This window comes from Lissotriton helveticus, chromosome 6 (assembly GCF_964261635.1).
Source record: "Lissotriton helveticus chromosome 6, aLisHel1.1, whole genome shotgun sequence".
Classification (NCBI taxonomy): Eukaryota; Metazoa; Chordata; class Amphibia; order Caudata; family Salamandridae; genus Lissotriton; species Lissotriton helveticus.
The window spans coordinates 1,544,244,241-1,544,261,869 of record NC_136067.1 but is presented as its reverse complement, the minus strand read 5'-3'; the positions used below and the strand labels follow the sequence as shown (position 1 = coordinate 1,544,261,869).

The 17,629-nt window shown below is 42.2% G+C and overlaps 1 protein-coding gene across 2 annotated transcripts in view; it reads left to right on the top strand.

Annotated features, from left to right (window-relative positions):
- The window catches only part of KIZ (kizuna centrosomal protein), an 824,452-nt gene that overhangs the window by 254,271 nt on the left and 552,552 nt on the right, over positions 1 to 17,629 (top strand). For both annotated transcript variants that reach the window (XM_078649325.1, XM_078649324.1), the window contains exon 8: positions 11,146 to 11,301. In XM_078649325.1, coding sequence (XP_078505451.1) covers positions 11,146 to 11,301 — 156 coding nt within the window. The remainder of the gene's footprint in view (positions 1 to 11,145; positions 11,302 to 17,629) is intronic.

Here is a 17,629-nt window from a genome sequence, read left to right as displayed (position 1 = left end):
CCATACTACCTCTTATTCTTGTGTGCGCTCTTACTTGGAATAAGCCTTGAGGAAGTGACTTGGTGTCACGAAACACGTGTCGGCTGTTGTATATTTGGATCAAGACAATGAGGACAGAGTCACCAACCAAAGACCTTTCGTTTGAATGTTATAAAAGCATATAGTTTGTCCCCATGCTGATCCTTATTATGAACCTAGATGCTCTAAATGATTGTCTATAATAAATATTCACTGTTTTTTTAACTTTAATTTGTTTGTGGCTAGTGACATTATTAACACAAATGGTACAATTTAATATGACTAACCTAAAATAGGATTTATTACTTTTGAGTGCCGGGTTATGAGAACAATATGGGTTCTGTGTCCCTGCCCGCATCAGTGCGGGCAGGGAAACAAAACTCAAGTCTGCCAGCTGGGAGTGCGCTCGCCACACGTTCTGCGGGTTGCGTTAGGTGTTGTACAATCCCAGCAGATTTTGGACCAGTTGCGTGGGTCTGCATGCAGCTACAAACATTTTGGGATGAAATACTGCAGGAGGTGCGCAGAGTGACAAAGTTGAAAATAGAACTTACACCCCACAGTTTCCTGTTGGGACTGTTGCCTCATCCCAAGAAGGTGGAAAAAATGAGATACAGATTTGCTCAACTGGGTTTAGTACCGGCAGGACAAGGCATAGCCATACACTGGGCAAGCCTGACCTCGCCGACTCTGTCTAAATGGCGGACTGATTTCCTGGAATGGGGGGCAGCAGAGGAGTGCCGGCTCTGGATAGTTCACACTGCTAATAATGCAGAGAGAGAACTTGAGTTATGGATTGATATGTTAGGCAAGTTGGGTGGCCACAACACATCCCTAAGAGACATGTCTGACTCTGCCACACCGGAGGGTGGCAACACAGCCCCCGCTGGCATGGCTGACACTGGAGCTGGGTTTATTGAGCCGATACCCTCCCACACCCACATTCTCCTCCTCCCTCAACTGCTGGTGGGTCCACTTAAGAACCGCGAAAAGCTTAGCGTTTCGCATTATTGCCATATGTAGCTCCTGAAAGTATGTGGATGCCTGATGTTGTTCCTTTTCCTCTGTCTTCCTCTTGTTTCTCTGCCCTCACCTGGGAAAACATCTGACCCCAAGCTTACCACTCTAATACTTTGAAAATACTTAATAATGCAATGCTACAATACCTTATTTTGTATTGTTCTGAAAACTGAATAAATAAATAAATGCTCTTGCCAGATGGGAGCAACCCCATGTTTCCATACTTGCGGTAGTGTGGGCAGGGAAACTACTGTGCCCCGGGTAACCCACCCCGGGACACAGTAAATGAGCCAGCCCCAGGGTATGGGGTCTTTAAGCCATTAAATACTCAGGGAGTAGGGCCGCGTGCCCCCCTTACTTTTAGTTTGCCCCCAGGACCTTTTTAACGCTTGGGGAGCCCCCCCTTTTTATATTTTGGCCCCAGGGTAATGGGGTTCTCGGAGCCTAAGTAGGCTCAGGGAGGGGGGTGGCTGAGAATCCCCTTCCCTTTAGAAAAAGAAATTGCCCCTGGGGGAAGGAGTTCTGGGGCCTTCACAGGTTCATGAAGGGGGCCCATGCAGCCCTCCTCCCGTTTTTTACAAAATCAACACCCAAAGGATGGGGTACCTGGGGCCACCATCAGTTTGGGGAGAGGGGCTGAGCAACCCCTCCTCTTAAATATATTTGTCCCCAGAGAAGGGGGTTCCTCTGGGCCCTAAATAGGGCACCCTACTGATGCCTTCCTCCGTTTATATATGTTAAAAATGGTGGATGCTTTTTGGTCACTCCCATGTGGTATTGGGTGCAGGAGATGAAGAACGATGATGGGTTCAAACCAGATCTGTGACTGAGGCTGAGGGTCTGAAAAGTTTCAGTGCTCCATCCATCATCTCCTTGTGTTTGCTTTGTTCTCCCTAAGTTGGCAGGTTATGCCCAGGTGTGGGTCCCTTGCTCTTTTTGCCACTGGATTCAAGCTAGCCTGGCTGATTAGGGATGTTACCCTGAAACCGGTCCCAGGATGCTTGTTTCCGGTCCAGGGAAGACCCGGCTTGGCAGTTCGGACTGGACTGTTCCCATAAGGAACAGGGTCAAGACTGATTTGCACATGTCTGGGTCTGAAGTGGGGTGGCGTAGTGAGAATGATGATGATTTAACCCAGATCTGTGACTGGGGGTGAGTGTCTGAAAAGTTTCAGCACTCAGTCCATCATCGCCTTGTGTATGCTTTGTTCTCCCTAAGTTGGCAGGGTATGCCCAGGCCTCGGTCCCTTGCTCACTTTGCCATTGGATTCAAGCTAGTCTGGCTGATAAGGGGTGTTAACCCGAAACCGGTCCCAGGATGCTTGTTTCCGTTCCAGGGAAGACCTGGCTGGGCAGTTCGACTGGACTGTTCCCATAAGGAACAGGGTCAAGACTGATATGCACATGGCTGGGTCTGAACCGGGGTGGCGAAGTGAGTTAAAGAACGATGATGGATTCAACCCAGATCTGTGACGGGGGGTGAGTGTCTGAAAATTTTCAGCACTCCGTCCATCATCTCCTTGTGTTTGTTTTGTTACCTCATTAGTCAACCATTCAGGAGCCTATAATAGCGTGTTTTACTAGGTAAGTTAAAGAACAGAGCAAGGATAATGGCCACTTGAACACTGTTGTCTGTTTTTTCCCATGGCTATTGAGAGAATGTAAGACGCTATTATTTTTCCTGGCGAAGATTCCTTGAAGTGTTCTTATATTTCAACAACCATGTCTAGAGAATAATTTGAGTCCAGTTTAAAAAAACGTTACTGTAAATCTTGGTAATATTATGCCGAGACTGTACAACGTTTAAGGCTTCGTAGACGCACCAATCTCTTCTTCAAATGATACAGTGACTTGAAAAGCTTGAGCCCTTTATTTTGACCTGATTTCAGTTTTTCAAGTTAAAGGTAGCAAAAAATGAAGTAGTGTTTGGACATTCAAGCCTGTAATTCTTCCTTAAAATGACGTAACACAAGTAAGAAACAAATAATTTCTAACTTTTTCTGTACTTCCTCATTTGCAGAATGAAAAAAGTATTCTTAATTTTGAGTCCGACAATGTGGCTGTTTCTGTTGGCTTTAGGCGCTGACAAATTTACCCTTGTTTTTAGGTCTTGCCTACGTAGCGCGCAAGCACTGCTTAGGAGATGACCTCTTGGAATCGCTCAGGACTTTTTGGAAAACTCGTGCATGTACTGCACTGTTCCCAATTAGCCCTCGTGCATGTGTGGTGTTTACCTTGCGGGAGCGAGCTGTGGCGCCATCTGTTTGCAATTATCGCACCTGGAGCTGCTCGCTCCCGCAAGGTAAAGGCTGTCCATGGACCTCCCTGTGTCTCTTCAGCCCGCAGCTCTGTCCGCTCAGCAGGTAACTTTTTCTGACTGCCTCTGTTAGTCACGGCATAACACACCGAGGCAAGGGAGTTTACTGTTATTATTTAGAAGATAGATTGTTTCTAAAAAGCACGATTTACATCAGCAGCTTTGTCCGCTCAGCGGGTCACTTTCTCTGACCGCCTCTGTGAGTCAAGGCAGCCAGCAGCTCTGTCCGCTTAGGGGAGAAGTGCGATGATGGAGGGCCCGCGCTCCTTTCTGCTGTTCGCCCTTTCTCTGGTGATTTCATGGATCTTTTATCATTCACTTTCACACAAAACAAACAACACAGCGGCTGTCTTCTATGGAAACCAGCCGAGCGCAGGAGGGGGGCCCAGAGCTCCAACTCATTTCACTCGGTGGCCATTTCACTTTTCCACTTAGCGCCGAGGCTTGCAGTAGTCGCAGTGCTCGGCAGACTCTATGTCCAGCCAAATAATTAAGACCATGTTTTTGGGTTAGCGCATATTATAGCAGCTTTTACCGTCTGTGTAACAGTTGTTGGCAAATTAAGTCTACTCGATTCATCGTCATTTGAGGCTTAAACTATCGAGCTGGCGCTACAGATCACTACACCTTTCAGTGGTGAGAGTGTATCTCGCCCAACAGTGTTGAGGTATTTTTCTACTATGAATCGTAGTGGTGTAAATTTTCTTCAAGTAGAAATATTTGCCAACTGAAATGGGCTGGAGAACATGTATGTTGAAGGTGTTGACAGGCTTGCATGCTCCTTACTCTGTGGTTTCTGTTCTCTGACTTTGCCTGTGCCCTTAATTGCTTTTCAGCTCTTGTTCATTTGGCTGCCTTCCTAAGCCCACAGATCACTCTTGCTGGGAGGAGGTTGGCCTGGGGCAAGTAAGTAAAGTGAATAAACCTCCCCCCTCCTGTGGTGAATTCTGTGTGCTCTTGCAGGGTGAGCTGTTCAGAGCTACGATACTGGCAGCATTCGGCCGGAATGTTGTCTCTTCGTGCTGAGCACCGGCACTAGTGCTGTGCATATAGTCATTCATGGTTAGTTAATGCATCGTGAAGCTGGTAGGATAGCTCAGCGAGCGTAGGGCTCATTGCTGTGATTTGTGTTTGACATGCAACAGCTGAAACTGCGCACCATGGTGGGGGAAGTTTCGCATTACATAGCGCCATAAGGCAGCTGCCTACTATGGCCCTAACTTAGCACCGGCCATGGGCAGCAATCACTAACTGAAAAATAGTGTTTAGCATAGTGTGTTGTGTGACTGGTATTTTGCTGATTCAGTAATTGCATTTAGATATAGATCACAACAAGTAACATTATATCTACAACAAGCCGGGACTCTTGGCTTTGTTTATGGTTGTTGGTTGCATAAATAAATAAGTAACAATTATGGCTTCGTTCCATAGCATTTTGACAATGCTTTAGTTCTGATATGGTGGGACTTAGAAAGAACTATAGCGAGTCTTTTTGAAGTTACCTGAAAGGCAATGTAGGCTAGTATTCCTGCAGAAAAAGAAAAAAAATCACCTGGGGGTGACGGCAAAAATAGAGAGCGAGAAAACGACCCATCCCCGCACCTGCTTTTTAAAACTGCTGGTGCTGAGCACCGGCACTAGTGCTCTGCATATAGTCATTCATGGTTAGTTATGCTTCTAATACCTCTCTCTCTCACTAACTAACTCTCTAACTCTCTCTCTTACTAAATACCTTACTCTCTCACTAGCTCACTCTCTCACTCACTCACTTACTAACTCTCACTGTCTCACTAACTAACCAACTCTATCATTAACAAACTAACTAACTTGCTTACTATCTCACTAACTGTTACACAGGTACTATTTCCCAAGCTTCACCCTCCTGTTATTTATGCCCCCTGTAGCAAAAAAAAACCCATAGCAAGCAAGCATTAGCACACGCAGAAACAAGTTGCCAGCATTTAAAGAGCAAAATTAGATCAATACATTATTTATAGGTAATACTTTTTTAAATATAATCGTTCACTTATACTTAATGCTGTCTTGGTCATATATAAGATAACACAAATGCTTTAAACACTTCTTTATTATAAGTTTGCAGCATTCTACAAACTAATGTATAGCACAGCTTAAAACATAGGGAAAGTCAAAATCTCTGGCTAAACACTTATAAGGTCCCAAAGGCGAGACCTATTGGCTATGCCAATGCGTGTTGTTCATCTCATCGCACCGCTTAGTATGTAATGCTGCAGTCTGGCAGATGATATAGGGTGTGGGTGCAAAGGTGTGGGCTGCCAAGGGTAGGGGTGATGGGTTGAATTTTTCCCGCCTTTTGCCTAGTATTTGGACAGGGTACTGTAAGACACCCTTTAATGAAGACAGCAGAAGTCAGGATCATCAAGGTGAGTAGGGCGTCGCTGACATCCATCTGTGACAGAAACAGAGTTGGACTGGGATGCAAAGTTTTCTTTCGACATATAAGCAGTGTTTTTCTAGATGAGTAAATTCTGGCGTGTGTGGGACATGAATTAACAAAAGCATATTCTGGAAATCAATCTTATTTCTAGTGTTTATGCAATCCGCTACTTAGCACCTCTTTACATGATTATTACATTGTAATAACATATAGTTTCCTCTCGAGGGGAGATTGCCCTTTTCTGGTAGACCGTGTCCCGGTCTTGAAAGCAGTGCATCACACAGAAACCCTTGCTTCCTCTGTATGTTTTTCTTGTGAACCTGCCTGATTACCGAAACTAATAAAAAGGGAAACACTCCTTTAATCTGCGGAACTGGGCAGCCTGGCAAGCATCTCTGCAGTTTTCTTCACGCTGCCCCACCAATTTGCCTTAAAACCTCCTCTCTAAGAGCCAGCTTTGTAAATGAGACTGAAAGATTTTTGTATGAGCCCAATCAATCTTTGGCCTCTTTGTTGTGATTAGCAACCCGGGTGCCAATTATCGTTGTCAGCAGAGCACCGAACAATCAAGAAGCGCTCTGAATAGTGGTCCGCTCTGTGACCCCCCAACACTTGGATGCTAGATTTGATATGCCACCTCAAGCGATGAAGCCTACATCTTGCTTCTATTAAATCACAGAAAATCCTTGTTTTAAACAATTCCGGATATCCTCAAAGAGCTTTAGCAATGGCTTGCGGTCTTTTACTTTATGTCTCATATTTCTTTTTAATAGATATTTTCTTTGATTAGTTGTGGGGCTGTCGTAATAATAATATAAAAACAGTAGTCTTCCTTCATTTCTTTTTGCAAACCAGGACCCTCCTTGCCTATTTTCTAATTGGAGCATATCAGAGATTGCTCTGCGTCTCTCTTGCTCTAGAATTTCAGCTCCGATTTTAATCCAGGACTATAAAGACGATCTGCTTTGAAGACAAATAGCGAGAATAACAGACCATGAAAATAGAAGCTGTTGCACCAAGTTCTTCTAAGTCATTAATCAATCAAAGACTGGAACTTGCAACTTTGTTTATCTTCGGAGCCCAACGCTATTTTTAATGTATGGCAGGAACTCGGTGTTTTACAGCATATTGTCATGTAAAAATACTTTTATCTGCAGAGAGACACTTTTTAATAACTTTGTTATGTAACGTTTTAGCCTGTTTTATTTTGTATATCTAATCATGTACAAGTAAAACCAGAAATGACACTATAGATCTGACTTATAACTGAAAGTGCCTCCTCAATCAGCTGTGAATTTACACACTCAATAAGTCCTCATCCATGCACTGTGTCATTCATCCTTGCACTCATGCAATCATTAATCCACCTACTAGTTCATTCTTATATCCGCCCACTTACCCATCCACAGTAAAACACAGACACAACCTTAGCAAGCATAGGAAACATGAATTAAAAGAATAAAATAAAATATACCATTACCCAAATGTGGTTGGTATACAGGGCTAGACTGGGAATGCAAACTGGCCCTGGCAGTTATGTCCGACTGGCCTCCTGCCCCCAGCAACAAAAACAGCCTCCACCAGTACAAAACCTGCCCCCATCCTTCCTACCCACTGGGGAAATGCCCGGTGCCCATTACGGCCAACCTGGCCCTGCTGGCATATGCTTGCAATTGCAATAAGAAATTACATGAAACATAGAGGCTGGCGGCTGTCTTGCAATGGTATTGCACATAGTGTATTGTCGTTTTAAAGTCTTAAAATGGCCTCCCAGTTTAGAAGCACCAGGATGCCCATCTTGGACCAGTCAAACAATAATAGACTACTCTGTAACCATTCCAAGATGGCTGTTCAATAAACCAAGCACGGGGAGGCCAGGTTGAAACTTTACACTTACAATCCAGTGACCCCACCAATCACTTATTGAATGTGTCTTTGACCATTTACAAAGCTTTGCTGCATGTCACTAGGTTCTTGCTTTAGAAATATCACCTACTTACATACATACACTCACTAGTGTTGTGCAAAGTGTCTACTGCTCCGGTCCAGGAGGCTGACCTAATGCTTCTAATCACGGAAGCATCTTGGAATGGTAAAACAGTAACAAACTAAATACAATACAATTCCCATTTCCCTACACATTGCCGTAAACATATGCTTTTCGCAGTGAATAAGTCGGGTTTACTCCCCTTGTATCGTTTTTATAAAAACACAGATTAGAACTATGGCATCTAACATAATTTTTCACAGTGAACTAATCGGGCACACAGCCTTTTTCATTGGCTTGCCACAATAAACAATTCAGGGCTACAGTATTCAGTATAAACCTTCCCACATGCATCAGGTATAGTCCTACAATTACAAATATGTACAAAATAACAGTTAGCAAACCAGTATACAAGTCCTCCTAAAAGGGGCTAAAAAGCAGGGGTGTAATTATCTAGAGGGCAGCAGGCACAGTGACACCAGGCCTACTGCACCCAAATTATAGCTGCTTATTACTGTTAAATAAAAGGGCTGGGAGGCCATTTTACTTGTATGCCTTAAAGCACACACTTCATTGCCGCACCACTGTTAAAATATATAATCAACTTGCAGATCTTCTAGCCCTACGGTTTGCTGGGAGGGAGTAGCCAACACCAAAATGATCTTTCAGGCTTTCAACAGTGTAATAACCATCCACCCTTTAAGGCATATTGGCTTTAAAACGTAATATTCACAATCAATAAGACAGGCTTACTGCCTTTATCATAACTTTATAACTTTTCACATTATTATTGGCTTGTCACCATACCCAACTCAGACCTACTGTATTGAGTGTGAGCTTTCATTCAATCCCACATCTGGTAAACAGTCATAATATTACAAATATGTCCAAAGTTGCAGTTGGAGAAACAATATAACTCCTCCAACCCCAATAGGATCCAACAAGGATTATCACATTATAAATATTCGACCTCCAAGGTTTGTTAGCGTGAGTAGCCAACTTCGAATCCCCTGCCTAATAAGATAAACTGTCGGCTTCCATGTACCAAATACCTCTCTACTGGCTCCACCCTTAGATGCCTATTCTCTTGAGCATATTCTTTTCACTGTAGATATATTAGGCCTACTGCCTTTGTTGTATCTATGTATAGTAAACAGATTAGGCCTAAATATTTAATCTTTGGCTAGGCACCATAATCAACTCAGTCTTGCTGTATTAAAGCATAAACATGCTCACAAGGCAAAAGATGCATCACAATTATTATTTTTCGGCATAAGCTCACAACTCCCACCCAATCAAAAACTGTCCTAAAGGGCAGAACAGAAGCCCTTCTCTCAATACTGCTTCTTGGAGCTCTATTTCTGTAGATCCCATATGGTCTCTCAAGCCAGACCTAATCATACTTGCACTTTTAGTCAAGAAGATATATTCTCAGAACATATCACATTTAAAGCTATAGCAGCTGGGTAAAGTTATAATGTAGCAAAATGTATGTAAACCCCGTAATTACAGTGGGCTATCATCTGCCATGGGATGTGGGATTTGGGGGATTGAGAGTTCTTCCCTCATCTATAGGTTGGAAATAAATGGGTGAGCAGAGCTTTTTTTTTATTTTTATAAAATAAGTTAGCCTATTGGTTTTCAGGCAGGTTTTAAGGAGTACTGATAAAATATTCCATTGCTTGGGAGCTCACTCTGTCAGGGGCGTTATGCGCTATATCAATACTACAGGGCCATACAATTTAACATTTACAGCTCTGAACCTGCCATTCTTGACCAATGCGATTATTGTCTCATGTTTTACAGTAACTGGTTGTATACGATGCCAATAAAAACGATCTGAAAAGGAAAAAAAACACTTTCAGAGCAGACCAATACCCCTACAGAGATCTTACATTAGTGCCACGCCCAAAGGAAATCTGTAAGGGAATTTATTTCAGCAGTCAGTTTTTCTGTGGTTTAAAAATTATTTTAAAGAACAACTGAATATTTGAAATCCAAATAATTCTTTAATAATGATATATTCTAGAAAATTAGACTTTGTGATTTAGCATATTCTGATATGAAGAACGTGTGGGGGAAAAACGGCAGTGGGGGGAAAATGCAGGTGTGTTATTACTGAATACCAAAATATACAATATAGTCCAATTTAGTAATTAAAAAGGAGAGACAAAAGAAACCAGTGAATGATATGCAGACATACATTTACAAAGACAAGACCCATAGATTTCGACTGGTTGTCTTAATGCATTTGGTGTTAATTATCAAGATACAAGTGTCAATACATAGTATTTTTAACTTAATAATTCTAGCCATAGTTGATATTTTTGGGGCCACTCACAACGACCAGGGGTTATTGGCATCTCTGTGCTTGTCTGCCATGATTCCCCACATCCTCTGTCACAGAAATCTCTGTAATGGCAGGCACTGTAGTAATTCTGTAATAGTACTAAAGTCATGAAAGAAGTACTTTCAGTTGAGTGAATGGCAGTCAGCTTAAAGCATCGCTTTGTCTACATGTGGTCACATTTCTTTCTGATAAACATACCAGCGTATGCAGTTAATGTTCACAATTTCTGTAGACTGTTACATCAGGAATAGGGCTCCTGGTTTATGGTATTTATTTTTTAACATTTCCATCTGTATTTATCTATATTTATTTTTGGGCCATTTTATTGGTATTTATCAATTTTTATTTTATGATTTGAGACTAAATGGAGTCGTTAAATAGTATATTTGTATATGTATATAACTGATAACGATGCACTCATACTTTGAAGCCTTTCACGTTTTACCAAATTAAGTAGGCAAATACAACAAAATACTACATGGACAGATAAATATTAACATTATATACAAATATATGTGAACATATGCCCGTATTTAAGGGAATCTGATCTTGTTTTTAAATCCCCATCTGCTTAACAGTTGGTCTGGAATTCATGAAGGACAACAAGGAGAGTCACTTACAAGAAGCACAATTTTGTGTATTTTTCCGCTATAAAAAATAAATTCAGACAGGAACTAGACTGTTTTCGGTCTTTATTTTTTTTTTTAAATCTGTAAAAAACGGGAAACTGGAAGCCCTAATCATGAAGTAGTTATTTCTGCAATATTGAAAGAATAATGCTACTAGTAAACTCAAAGCACATACAGACGCAAACCCTTTCTGACATGATTGACCTCATGAAATGCTGACAGTTGTCTCACTGTGTTCATTAATGTTTTTCATGAGGGTAAATGAATAGGTTCTCCGAATCATTTGTTATCCCTTCACTGTCAATGTTGTATTCATTCAAGTTCCACAATAAACCTTGTTCTTTAGGTTTTCTATTCTTGTCTATTTGTTCCTGTAAATAATTCAAGCAGTACCTGTTTTATTTTGCAGCCTTTCTAATAAGAGAACGCCATTGAAAGAGGAAGACCTTGAGGCCTGTATGACACTTGTCCTTCACCAATTTCAGATGTTGCTGCAGAGCACACTGAATGGACCAAAGGAAACGCTTGTTGACAGCAGGAGCAGGGCAGATGAAAAAACAAACAGGTACTATGGTTATGAGAAAAGTAATTTGGATAACTGGGACTTTACACTCTTGACAAAATCTAACCTGTTCTTTATTTGTTTTAGGGTGGGTTGAAAAACGATTTGTGGTTTCTTAGCAACTCTTATAATATGGACTCTCAGTTAGGCGCGAAACGCCCATTGGGCTCAAAGGGCTTCAGCCCCCCATGCCCCCGTTGTGTGTGTTAGCCCGGGCTTAGACAGCTTCCCGGGCACACACACAGCCGCACCCGAGTACTTCACAGGTCTTTTCTTGTTAATGAGGCTTTCTTGTTCTTTCACCCCTTCTTAGAGCACCTGCATCTCCACTCTGCCTATTGCTGGAAGAATTCCACCCCCCCCCGAACCTCCTGAAATTGTTTCTTAGCCCCCCCCCTGTAACGACTGGGTTTTTTAGAATCGGTGGCACATCAATAATGGCTGCCTCAGCCGTCACGTAAACACACTCTTCTCAGGCCACTATTTACAAGATTTTTAGAAGACTCACCTGAGAAGGCGATCATTAGCTATTTACAAGCCTATACAAGTAGGAATATAACTAACATCTAGGGGATCCCTTATCTTATATTTACTTACCTGATTTATAGTCGCCAGACTGTTTACTTACCTGATTTATAGTCGCCAGACTGTTTACTTACCTGATTTATAGTCGCCAGACTGTTTACTTACCTGATTTATAGTCGCCAGACTGTTTACTTACCTGATTTATAGTCGCCAGACTGTTTACTTACCTGATTTATAGTCGCCAGACTGTTCACTAACTCTTGGGACCAATTCTATCTATACTTCCTGACGGTATACCTTGTGTCTCCCGGCAGGGCGTTCTATCGGGGCCGGCGGCACACCTAAGGTGCACCGACGATATTAACTATTCTCAATTTAGAAGAGTTATCGGATTAGAACATTTGGGAGTCCCTTCCAGCCATAGGCTACACAATCTTCCAGTTCTCAGTTACCTGCTAGAAGGGTCCAACTCACCTGCTAACCTACCAGTATCTGGTTGAAAAGAAAGGTTAGTCCTGTCATGGAAACAACACTCAAATATATGTATTGGACATTATATCTTTTATTTTACACATAAACATAGCCATAGAAATTTAGACACTATTAAAGTAATTAACATCTACAACCTAAAAAGGGAGGAAAAGTGTATTATTAGATGTATGTATTCTACACTAACTCAGAACGCCTCACCTTATACGTGCGTCTTTCCATCTCAGCAGCGGAGCTGATCCCTCTCTCCCTCTCGGGTCTTCACTCGCTCGGGACTCTGCTCTCCCACTATGGCTCACAAATACACTTCTGCACCGCTACACCTCGTCTACGCTGCCTTGGCTCTGAAAACTCGAACCCTCTTCTGGATTACGTCTCGGTTTCTACCACTCCTGCGTGTTGACCTCACAGGATTCTTGATCTCTTTCTCCTCTTCGTTACAGGCTAGTAGTTAATCACCAGCTCTTAGGACAACTTCATCTGTCTGCTCCGCACGTAGCTCTCTCTCTGTCTGCTACTTGCTCTTTGATAATATATCTCTCCCTTTCTCTATGGAAATTTCCAGTCGTAGGCCGACTCCCACCGAATTCCTGTACCAGTCTCCGGGGTCTCACGCCGTCTGCAGTGGCCACCTGCATATTGCGTCTACCGCCAGTGAGCAAAATACATTCCTTCGATAAGGGCCGGTCTTGACCGGTTTCTAACTAGCGAACAACAGATTTATTCTAAATATGCCCTTTGCTCTACAAGCACCTCGCACAGACGAGGCAGCTATCTAAAATGGATGAGACAGCCATCCAAAATGGCTGCTCTATGGTTTTGGGCCTACAGGCCTAACTAATGATTAAAAGGCATTAAACCCTGTCAAAGCGCACAGTTAAGCCCTATTAATGAACAGAAAGGTTGCTTAGACTGAAATGGTAGTATATTATAGTCGCTTTTAGTCTGAGAAAGGCTAGAAATTAGCCGGGCGTTACACTCCACTCCCGACTATATGTACTAGCATTGAAGAATTAGTAGAACAGATAAAGGTAACTATTCAGGCAGCATGTACATCATTTGAAGAATAATATGATATAATACTAAAGGATCTAGTCATCACACGAGGTCTAACTAAACGAAGTAAAGATGGTATACATTGGATACAGCAACAAATAGCAATCAGGATGCAGATCACTGAAACAATTCCACCTAAAATTTGGCGTAAGGAGTGGAAATCTGGTAACCAACTGAAGAGTCGGTCAAACCACCCACCGTCTAAATGTTCTCTTACTTCTTGGGCCAGTTCATGTAATTTATTGAGATGAGATCTAATGGATTGGGAATGATCTGATAGGTTAAAACAACACATACCCTCAAAATCTGAGCATCCATGATCATGTTTCAACAATAAGTAATCAATAGCGGCTCTATTCTGCAAAATAGCACGACGTTCACCTTGATTATCCAGCAACAGGTCAGTTAAAATTGTAGATGTACTATTGATGGCTTTCACCATCCAGCAGGCGATTTTGCCTATAGTTTTAGCATTATGCACAGAAAAGGCAGGGACACCTATAATTGAAATTGCTAAACTAAGGTACTCAGATTTAGAATAAAGGTGGATCGAAGAGTCACAGTCACTGGGTAACATGACATCCTGTGTCACACGAGACGAAATTGCTCCATCGGGGGAAAATAACAAAAGACTCAATCTTGTAAGGGCACAGGGGCCCCCTGAAATATTTGCGGGGATATATGACCATGACACATTGCCACAGGAAAAGAGCCATCCAGTTGGTAATGACACGTGAAAATAATGACTTGCAGTTACTATTATACGTTTACATCTCATTCCATTGTCAAAGGAAGCGCAAGAGTCAATAGTTCTAGTTCGGCATAAAATTGTTTCGTGAAGTGTGAAAGATGTCGAACGTTCCAGTTTTAATTGGGCACATTTGCCTATGAATTTAGGGTCGCATGTAAGGTTATAACAAGTATCACCTTCAGTAATATTAAATGTTAGAATTTCAAACGTTCGTGGGGGTACTAGATCAATTAGAACAGTACATGAGGCACAGTAACTGTAGGGAGTAAAGTCCGGATAAATAAATTCGGGGTGAACTTTGGAAACATTAAAGACATGTATAAGGGAAGCAGTAGAGATGGGGACTGCCACAAGACATGTGGTCAGAAGGTCATTGATGGATTTCATTGGAGTTAAGCAAAAGTGGGACGAGTTTAGCGTTGATTGGGCCAAGCTGACCCAAAAGTTTGTATTAACATCCCACGCAGCTGCGGGTCGATGTCCTTTATCCACGAGGTCATTCCGATCCCGGACACTTTCTTGACTCTCGTCGCAGCAGACCCACGGGAGTCCAACGACGACACATCCGGCAGCAGCAATCCATGCAATGATCTGTAATTCAAATAACACGCATCATTCATTCTCGCAAATAACATTTGTCAGCCGGGACTACATCCCAGCCTTCTTGCCCTGGCCTCATCACTAATATTGTATTATCTGATCCTGTTGCAATAATTTCTGCCTGTTCAGGGGGATTATTTGGTGATTGCACCCATACTCTAGCTCCAGGGTTATCGGTGGAACCAAAGCCACCCGCACCACGCATTGTTAACAGAGTCGGAGCGGCACCTTTCTGAATCGCACCACTGAATACAGGCATAATGACCAATTGGGCAATTCTATCTTTTTCATTAATTGTAACTTCCGAATCGCCACTGTTCAACAGGATAATTTTAATTTCTCCTTGGTAATCACTGTCAATTATTCCGCCAAGCACCTGGATGCCTTTTAAAGCTAAACCAGATCTCGGGGCAATCAAACCAAAATGTTCTGTAGGTATTTGGACACCAATTCCTGTTTCAATTATAGTAATCACATTGACATGTAGAATGGTTCCTTTTAAAGAATGCAGATCTAAGCCTGCAGATCCAGGGGTAGTTCGACATGGAGCTAAGGCTCCGGGGGTGATTTCCCAATAGGAAACTGTACTTGTAATCGTATTAGGTTTAACCTCAACTGCTGGAGGGAATAAACGCATTAAAGGAGAGTTTGCATACAGATAAGGACGATTATTCAAAATCAATAATGCATCAGATAAATGGTCTCTCCAATTCTTTAAGGTACCATCTGACAATTTACGTAGTTGGTCTTTCAGTAGTCCGTTCATCCGCTCAATCAGACCGGATGCTTGTGGATAATAGGGTATATGAAACACCCACTCCATATTGTTTTCTGCACAGTCATTTTGCACTAATCTTCCTTTGAAATGTGATGCGTTGTCAGATTGCACCTGAAGTGGAGTACCATAGTACAATGTAATCAAATCTAAGGTTTTCATGGTATTTACCTGCGTTGCATTTTTACACGGGAAAGCGATTAAAAAAACACTAAAAGTGTCGACAACAGTACAAACGTACTGACAATTCTTACTCATGGGTAAGGGACCAATATAATCAATCTGCCAGATCTGGGCAGGGGATTTTCCTCGATGCAATTGACCTTTCACTATTCGAGGCACCTCTCTATGTCGGGAATGTTGGCATATAGGACAGTGGAGTATGGCTGTTTTAATCAAATCAAAGGGAATATAAATGCCTCTCTCAGCAGCCCACCTGCTAGTAATTTTCTCGCCATAATGTCCTGCTTTTTGGTGAGCCCATTTCGCCAAGCCTGCCAGATCAGAATCTCGTTGGTCCACCACTGCCTTAAGGATTTTAGAGTGTTTATCTGCAATATTATTAAATATTTTATCTAAAGAGTCAATAGGCGTATGAGCATCAACATGAAAAACTGTCACATCGCTTTGAGGAAGGAACTCCCAAATTCCTTGCCACAACTCTTTACCCCAAATCTCCTTCCCGTGAATGGTCCAATTATGGGACTTCCATGTGGGTAACCACACCACTAGTCCATTCGCAGTGGACCATGAATCAGTAAAGATATAACATTTTCCAGGTAATTCTTGTTTCAGAATTTGATATACAGCATATAATTCTGCAAACTGGCTACTTTGCCCTTCACCAGTAGTACTCAGTAACTTTTGTGTTATGGGATTGTAGGAAACGGCTTTCCAGTGTCTCTTCTCTCCTATGTACCTGGCTGAACCATCCGTAAACCAAACGTGTTTTCTATCCTCCACGGACAGATCATCGAATGGCTTACCCCATTTAACAGGTGATTCCTGTACTACAGGTATGGAGCACTCATTCTCTCTCTCTCCCATTGGCGCCTGCGCCACTTTCTCATGCAACATTGCCACTCCTTTCGGACCCACACGAGCCCGGTCTTGTATGTACCACTTCCACTTCACGATACTCATTTCCTGAGCATGTCCAATTCTATGGGTTTTCGGTGAACTTAAAACCCATTGCATAATAGGAATCTCCGGTCTCAAAATTACATCATGTCCCAGTGTCAATTGCTCAGTGTCTACTAAAGCCCAGTAACATGCAAGCAACTGTTTCTCAAAAGGTATATAACGCTCACCCGCGTCTGGTAACTTTTTGGTCCAGAAACCTAGAGGTACTTTAGTATTGCCTTGCTTCTGCCACAAACTCCAATTTGCATACATATCTTGTACAGATACATTCAAATCCACATCACCATCGCATACTGGCCACAAATCCAAGGCATGCTGAATCGCTTCTTTCGCTAAATCAAATGCATCTTGCTGTGCTTTGTTCCATTCAAACACATTCTTTTTACGGGTAACTTTGTACAAAGGGGCCAAAATCTGACGCAAATGCGGAATATGTTGGCGCCAAAAGTCAAATAAACCAATGAATTGTTGGGCTTCTTTTCTGTTTTTAGGGACTGCGAATTCTGCAATTTTCGGTTTTACTTGAGGAATTACTTCTCTGTTTCCCTCGTGCCAGTGAATGCCTAAAAATTTTACATGTTGCGCTGGACCCTGCAATTTATCAGGATTAATCTCCCAGCCTTTGCTCTGTAAGTGTGCAACGATTTGTTCAAATTGTGTTCGCACCTGATCTTGTGTCTCACCTTGGATTAGTATATCATCAATATAATGACACACCTGAACTTTGGGATCAATAGTCACCTCATCTAAATGCTCTGCCACTATTCGATGACATATCGTCGGGCTATGCAAGTAGCCCTGGGGAAGACTTCTAAACGTCATTTGACGGCCTCCCCATGTAAAACTGAATTGTTCCTGACATTCAGGTGCAATTGGAATGGAAAAGAAAGCATTAGCAATATCAATCGTAGCATACCATGTTCCTGAATGTTTTTGAATTCTCTCAATCAAAGTAATCACATCAGGGACTGCAACAGTCAAAGAAGGTGTAT